The sequence below is a fragment of the Cucurbita pepo genome, chromosome 13 (assembly GCF_057944985.1).
Source record: "Cucurbita pepo subsp. pepo isolate OVF chromosome 13, ASM5794498v1, whole genome shotgun sequence".
Classification (NCBI taxonomy): domain Eukaryota; kingdom Viridiplantae; phylum Streptophyta; class Magnoliopsida; order Cucurbitales; family Cucurbitaceae; genus Cucurbita; species Cucurbita pepo.
The window spans coordinates 11,681,862-11,690,287 of NC_141810.1; the positions used below are offsets into that span (position 1 = coordinate 11,681,862).

An 8,426-nucleotide genomic window follows, 5' to 3' on the forward strand; every position below is an offset into this window, starting at 1 on the left:
TATTCTTTTCTTATGAAATAACCTACCTTTCATTGAAAAAAATGAGAGAGTTCAAGGAACACAAACATTCAAAAAGAAAGCCCATGCCAAAAAAAAAAAAAATAGACGTAAACAAAAAGGGACTTCAATCAAACAAAATAAGACATAAGAATTAAAAGGATAATTCTATTTTAAAAAAGAATCAGAAACCTAAATAAATGTCTTCTTTAAATAAATCAATAAATAAAACAAAATAAAAATCGTGTTTGTATCCTGTCTACATCTTGTCATATCCATATCTCATGTCCCATTTTCGTGCTTCTTAGCTATAATCCAAATTCCAAACAATGTTCAGTCATTTACTCAACCCAAAACAAGCTGTAAAAATTTAATTGGTTTTGTTCAATTCTATCGGATATTCAAGAAGGCCTACCACCCAAAACTTCCTAACCACTAGTCAAATACATAAGCTTGGGTTTTTATATTTTAAAAAAAAAAATTAGGATCAAATAGAAATGGTTTTGAACTGGAAGATAATTTTAGGATAACAATTGAACTAAAAAATTAGGTCAACAGTACATTTATAAAATTTATGATTATTTATATTGTGGGCTAGGTCGGGTCACTTTGGTTGAACTTGCTGACCACGAGCTTTCTGTAACTACTCTACTTTTCTTTATCAATCAAGATGGGAAGACTTTCGTCTAACCCCTCTCATTAGGAAAAGGGAAGCCTTGTCCCTTTGTCCCCAACATTATCACAAGGAGAAAATCCCAGTAACACAAAGTTGGAAGGAGGAACATATATATATATACAAATTTATTTATTTATTTATTTGACATCTTGTGTGCGGGGAGAGAGAATTTGATCGTGAAATTGATTAATCAAGGAAACAAACAAAGAAGAAAAGTATAAGAACAAAGGACTAAGTATTTAATCACTATCATACCAACTTGGCATAACCCTCACTTTCTTCCCGCAGAAGATTAAACTTCGTTTGCTGATATAGAAGACGAGTATTTACTCGGACCTGAAATCAAAGAAGTATCCATATATATACATCAGTTTTAAAGGTTTGACCTCCATGTTAAAAATTGAAGCTTTAACAGGCATGTGACAGCAACTTAGGTTAATGAAGCTACATAGAGAAGCTTTTGCATCTCAGTATTTTTAAAAACATAAATCCAAGACACCATCGACATCTTCTGCTATTTTTATAAGTGAAATAATTAATACAACACCAATATTGTGTGAGCCTAAGATGTGAACAAGTTCAAAATTAAACGATCAAATGCTCATACAGAAAATAAACAGACAGAAAAGGAAAATAAACATCACATGCAATATCAATATCTAGGTTCAGGTGGCATTATCAATACCAAGCTTGAATCTCATCATAACTATCACTTACCTCTTTATTTTTCAATTCTTGCGCCTTAATCTTTATCATTTCAGCCTCCCATAGAAATTCTTCCTAAAACAAAGCAATTTCAGTTCAGAACTTCATTACTACAAGAAATAGTGCATCAAATAATTGAGGCCCACAAATATAAAGAAGCATAGGTCATTACACTTGATGGAGCATAAGAATGGCACTGTCTCTAGGTAGAGCATTTACAATGAAAAGAAAAAACGAAATACAAACAAGATAAATTTTATATATAAATATCACCTCACAGCGCTCCTGAAAAAGCCGCAATGGGACAAATGCTGATTCAACAAGCCACTTAGCCTAGAAGGAATAGAATACAAGATCCAATTGGAAAAATGAGTCATAATTATTATTTAAATAAACAAAAGGGGAAAACATGTTCTTATAACTCATTTTACCAAATATAGTACATCAAGAGGATAAGCAATGAAATAGCATCAAAGACCATCACAGAATTTGGTGAACAAACGAGTATCAAGTTTGCAAATTCCCGTTATCAAATAGTACATCAATTTTTTTAAGAACTGTTGACAGCAACTTTTCATTATGTGAAAGGAAATTATTACATCCAAGACCCGGGAGAATGGCCCCTACAAAAGAAGGTTATAAATTAGAACTGCAATTGATGAAAAGCTGTTGAGTAATAGAATTACAAAACAGTTTAGCGAGAGTCATTAGAGTGTATGTGTGAATAAAGGAGCTTATTAGTCTTTCATCCTTTATTGTAATTTGACTATTTTTAGTTTAGGATTTCCAAGTCTGCCTACATATATTGATATCTAATGTATAGAATGTATGAATTCTCATACTTTGGTCCCTACAATATCATAGAATATAATCATACCTTAATTATTTTTCTAGAGCAATTAGGGTTTTGTGAACCTTTAGGATGGGGGTTGAGGACCTTTTTGTTTTTCAGCTTGTTGTCCCCTCTCCACCTAACCCTCCGAGCCATCATCACAATTTTCATCATAGTTTTTCATCTTTTTTGACATCGCCCAGCCCAAGAGGAAGCATGCATTACAATTTGAAGAACCTCAGAATTCGGCCACCGCCTTCAATCCATGCACCAGGGTAGGCTTTTGCATTGGCTGGAGCACAATAAAATCGTTTTCCTTTATGGCAGCTTCCTAAGGTTGGTCTTAGCATCAACTCGACATTAGAATCATCTTTCTCTATGACAATCTTTAGGAGGAAGTGTATATGGAGGAAACCACCTCAGTTTGTAGCTTAGGGAAAGATGATAAAGTTTGTCGCCTTTGCAAATCTTAGTAAGGGTTGAAACAAAGTCCACAGCATAGTTTGGAAATTTTAGCCAAAGCATTTGAGTAGTTTGGAATGAAGAAAAGCAACCAAAATCACTGTCAACCATCGACGATCTAAGAGTGTTATTATTCTACTTGTCGTATATGTTGATGGTATGGTCAACACTGGAAGTGATACCTTAGGCATGTATCTCCCAAATCCTCCAAAGTCAATTTTACATTGAAGACTTGAGAATATTGAAGTACTTCTTTGGTATAGAAATAATGAGAAGCAGAAGGGATATCACTATGTCACATATGTGCTTGATTTGCTATCTAAGACATGAAAATTGGGAGACAAGCCATGAAGGTCTCCTATTATGCATTCTGTAACTTACAAAAGATGGAGAATCATTGAAGTCTTTGAAAGATATAGGTGTAACACTTTGGAATTTTAAGAAAATAAATAAAAAATTCTTTAAAAAGAAGAAGAAGGAAAGCAAAATGGCATCCACACAAGTTGGAGAAGATGACCATACAGTCAACGGTTAGTTTCTCAACCTACATTCCTTTCTTTCTTAACAAATTTGAAGCTAGCCGTTTTCACTATTTTTATTCTTTTGACTTAATTTAGGGCATATTGAGGAATTTTGGAGAAGTTTGGAATATCGTCGAAGACCCGAAAGAAGCTCAGGAAGTCTACAATCAAGTAACTATATGGAGCAAGTTTCTAAGAAATACTTTTAGAAGTCGATTACGATCGAGGGCAATGATTGAGTATTATGTTTAGGAGCCTAGTTTGACCTAGTCTCATAATAATTGTGCTTAGATAATGTGAATAGTTCACAACTTAGTTCTATTTACAGTTATATAGCTTCTGCACATATGATTTATGATTTGTGAACTCTGATAGATCATTAGGATTTTATGCTTTCAAGTAACCTGAGGTTGGAATTATCACTTAATGAGTATGACGAGCATGTTGTATGCCTTTATACATTTATTATGCATGATTTAAGGTTTGGATAGCCCGTTATTGCCCAGTCATGAGTTGGACTATCGCTATGAACCATAGAGTGCTAGTTGTGCTTTCCATAGACTATGAGTTACTGTTTCGCATATTTTGGTCCTAGTACCTAGTCATGAGTTCCATACCCTCCTTGGGTTGACCAAGTACCTTGTAGGGATGGATGGAGCGCACCCCAATTCGTGAACTAACCAACAAAAGTTAGGGTCTACTTGTTACACATAGCTTAGTTGTCACCTATAGAGGGTTTCAGGAGTCATAGAGGGTATACTACTGAAGTACTATCGGTGGTGCCTAGGGGGAGAGCCATGGCTTTTTACTAATATAGCCCGAGTGACATAGTGACAAGTAGTTTATTGTTCTAACCTGAAAAGGCAAAGTAACAGATAGTTATTGTTACTAAAACAGGTAGTTATTGTTCCTAAAACATGTAGTTTTATTATTCTAACTCAAGGAGGGTACATGAGCCGGTAGTTTAATGTTCAGGTAATTTATTAATCTTCGGAACATGTAGATGTTGTCTGGCACAACTAGAGAGAACCCACCGATTAAAGCTCAGTAGGTAGATATGCATGGAATACCATCATCGTTTTAAAGCAAAAGGGCTCCTTTAGACTTATGAGTATTACCCTAGGGCCTTTCCATGGGCCACAGCGACTCGAGGCGCATCTTGCGCAAGACAGACGAAGAACCTAGACATACGTGAAACCTAGATCCAAGAGAAAATAGAAAACCCCTAGTATGAACCTGAGAAGGATTGAGTACTCCTTAAAGGAGGTATGTCTGAGGGTTAGTTACAAATGGCCTACAAGTTTGTTACAAATGTTAAGCCATAGTTTGGCTATCGATAGGGACAGTTATGAGTACATAGTCTAAGTTTCCATGAATCGGATTAAGTATGACAAGAGCCTATAAGTAGGTTGCTTACGGAGTATTTTTATACTCATTCCATGTTATTCTATTTTTACTTTTTTTCAAATGGAATGTAGACCACTGTGATGGCGGGAGCGTGCGGAGCCATGTAGTTGCAAGGGGTGCCCTTTAGATCGAATCATCTTCATTCTTGTCATTTTATTGTTTTTCTAAATGCTACTTCTTGAAACTTATGTATTTATTTAAACCATTTTGATTTGACTCCGCAAATATTACCTTTAAACTACTTGTATGTCATTTTTTAATGTATATTTAAATTTTAAATTCCTTGTGTCTCCCGCTTTTCAATTTAAAACATTTTATCACCCTTTTACCCCTTGAGTCCCCGTGGTGACCCGTGATTCGAGGCATCAAAGATCGGGTCGTTACTGAAGAGTGGTTGGAAAGTTGAATTACCTTGTTGTGACACGACTAGACATAGCTTATTCAGTAAACATTGTGAATCAGTTTATTACTTCACCCACGGTGGATCATTGGACTGCATTACAACAAGTTCTAAGATATTTGAAGGTTGCACCTGAACGTGGGGTCTTATATGCAAACCATGGTCACATGAAGATTAAGAGCTTTTCAAAGGTCAATTAGGCAGAATCAAAAGAAAACATAAGACCAACTTTTGGCTATTGTGTTTTAGCTGGAGGCAATTTGGTTTCATGGAAGAGTAAGAAACGACATGTAATGTCGTGATCAAGTGTTGAATCGGAATACGAAGTTATAGTACAATCGATATGTGAAATTATATGGGTACATCAACTCTTGATCAAGTCAGATATCAATATTACAGTTCCAACCAAGTTGTGGTGTGCAACCAAGCCTATTGGATAGGATCAAAATTTTTGTTGGAGGCAATTTGGTTTCACAGAAGAGTAAGAAACTACATGTAGTCTTGTGATCAAGTGTTGAATTAGAATACAAACTTGTCGTATAATCAATATGTGAAATAATGTGGGTATGTCAACTGTTGATCGAGTTAGATATCAATATTACAATTCCCACGAAGTCGTGGTGTGCAACCAAGCTACCCTTAATATGGCATCCAACCCAGTATTTCATGAGCGAATTAAATATATTGAAATTGATTGTCATTATGCTTGTGTGAAAATACAACAAGATTTAGTGTCTACTAGATATGTGAAGATCGAAGAGCAATTGGAAGATATTTTTATGAAAGCTTTAAATGGAGTTCAGATAGATAACCTTTGTAACAAGTTGGGTATAATTAACATAAATGCACCAGCTTCAGGAAAAGTGTTATAGCATATATGTCAATATTGTAATGTTACTATTTTTTGGAAGAGTGTTATATATGTGAATATAGGAGCTTGTTAGTCTTCTGTCCTTCATTGTAATTTTACTAAATTTTACTATTCATAGTTAATGGCTTCCATGTATATCTCTATATATTGAACTCTAATCTCTAGTATGGAATTCTCTCATATTTTGGTCTTACATTATCAAGAGTAATCCATTTGAAGGCTGCAAAAACCACCATATCATGATAGTTACAAAACCCCTATTGGAATCAATGAAGATTATCCAATTTCCTTCATTCCACATTCCATTTTGCCTAGGGCCCTGGCTTGATTTCTTGTTTTACTTCTTGTTTTACAGCAGCTAAACTTTGATCGAATAATTTTTTTTCAGAGTGAGGTAACCCAAAGGATATTTAAAACTGTTCAAAATATTGTTCCAAAAGTTCGCTGCGAACTCACAGTTTAACCTTCTGACCAAATAGTAATCAAAAGCAACACAAAACCACCTAACCAAATCATCTTTGGGACTGAAGGAACGAAGAATCTTTTGGTTTTATGTTGAGGCAGCTCTCTTTGGAAGTTTTGGCATGAAAGAAACTTGATAACTTCCGAGGGAGGAATCTAATCTAGAAACTTTATGGAACCAAATCAAAATTCTTCTGTCCTACTTGGTGCACTCTTTATAATGATTTCTGTAATTATAATCTTTCAAATTTTCGTCCATCGGTTTCATTTCTTACCTAAACAGAAAAAAAAATATACTCTACACCATCAAACAATAATCATAATCTCTTACGTTTTAAATACTCACCAATTTCAAGAGACGAGCACGATACTCTCCTGCTAATGTGATCTGCAAATTAAGTAATAGGTCAATGAGCAAATATCTTCTCACATTTGAGTATATTTTCTCCATCAGAAACATGATTAACACACAATTCAAATGAAGCATAAAGAAAACTCTGCACATAAGAGCCTTTCAAGTCAACAAAAATATTACAATTGATCATCATATTATGGGTTGAAAACGAGGGAACTTCAAAACAAATAATTAATTCGAGCAAAACTAGGGAAGTTTAGGTAGATGCAGAGCAAAAATTTTGAACCACATTTTGTGGCGATGGTCTTTCTCATCAATATTATGAATTGTTTGTGGAAGGAGTTTGGGTTTATTTGTAGTTCAGAGGTCAGGTATGGAGGAAGTATTCAAAATCCTTCCTTCTGAGGGAAAGGTTATGTTCTCTTCTCTGGCATGTCGACTTCTTAAACAAACGGTTGCATTAGAAAGGATATGGAGAACACCTGCGGTGCCAAATAGATATATAAAATGATGTTTGGGAATTCATACAGTTTAAAGCATCTCTCTTGGGTGCTTAATTTCAATTCTTTTTGTCATTTCCATTACTATTTGTAACCAAAAACTTGGGTTCTTTCTGTGCACTTTCCTTTTTTTTCTTTTTTTCTTTTTTTTCTTTTTTTTTTTCTTTTTTTTTTTGTGGGCATAATACCCACATTTGGCTTGGCCTTTTATGGCCTCCTTTGTAATCTTTCGATCATATCACAGAAGTTGGTTGGTCATCAAATATGTAAAAGAATATGCGTATCCACCTTTTGAGTTCAACATTGTACAGGGTGGAGATTTTAACCTTACATGTAGATTCGAACCAAAGTTCATTATTTTAACCGAATGGGCTATTCTCAAATTGGAAGGAATTCATGTATCCACATTTCATCAAATGATGAAAGTATTAAAAATTGAAGCCTCAAAAATCCATTAAGCATATAATCGAAAATGAAGCTAGATGTTCTTATCAACAAACAAAAAAAGGAAAAGAAAATGAAGCTCGCCGTTAACGAAGATGCAATATAAAATTAAATACTTACATCTTGGGCCAATTGGGTAATGACATCAGCAAAAGTTGATCCTAACTCCTCCGCAGACATTTGATCCGAGAACTCAACTGAATCCAATGCTGCTTTACACTTGGGGAATGGCAATTCACCTCGGACCTGAATACGGTAGAACCGCATAAACAAATTCATATCAATAATGAAATCGTTGCACCACTAATATCCCCAACCAACGCTTAATAGTTACTAAAAACCACAACTTCTACATGCGCGAACTACCAGGCACATACATGAAAGCGAAAACATACACTGATTGAAGAAATGAATAAATATATGTCAATTAGAGTACGAACCATGGTCCAGCAGAGCTCGTAAAGGAATCGAAGCACAGGGACAGGTTGAGGAACCCTAAAGCTCGAATTTCCGGACTTCCATTCTCGAAGATTGCTTTCTACAACATATATACACTCAACCGGAGGGAGAGCCATTGCCGGAAGAGGCTATGCAATCCCTTAAGAGACCCCCCAAAAAATAGCTGGGTTTTGGAAGCTGGAACAGCTTCAAAAAAGGGAGTAACGGAATGGAACGATAATCAATGGGGTTATCATGGGGGTTTAGTATGACAGTACAGGAGAAATTAGGGTTTGAGATTTATGAAGAATTGTGCAGGAAGGAAGAGCAGCGTAGGGGTTTGTGGAAGCTGGAAA

The 8,426-nt window shown here is 35.2% G+C and overlaps 1 protein-coding gene across 1 annotated transcript in view; it reads right to left on the minus strand.

Moving 5' to 3' along the window:
* LOC111808014 (THO complex subunit 2) overlaps nucleotides 1-8,426 on the minus strand; it is a 33,007-nt gene extending 24,581 nt beyond the window's left edge. The window contains exons 1-6 of the mRNA XM_023693767.2: nucleotides 8,073-8,426; nucleotides 7,753-7,878; nucleotides 6,680-6,721; nucleotides 1,652-1,711; nucleotides 1,391-1,453; nucleotides 929-1,009 (exon numbers count right to left, since the gene is read on the minus strand). Coding sequence (XP_023549535.1) covers nucleotides 929-1,009; nucleotides 1,391-1,453; nucleotides 1,652-1,711; nucleotides 6,680-6,721; nucleotides 7,753-7,878; nucleotides 8,073-8,207 — 507 coding nt within the window. The 5' untranslated portion in view covers nucleotides 8,208-8,426. The remainder of the gene's footprint in view (nucleotides 1-928; nucleotides 1,010-1,390; nucleotides 1,454-1,651; nucleotides 1,712-6,679; nucleotides 6,722-7,752; nucleotides 7,879-8,072) is intronic.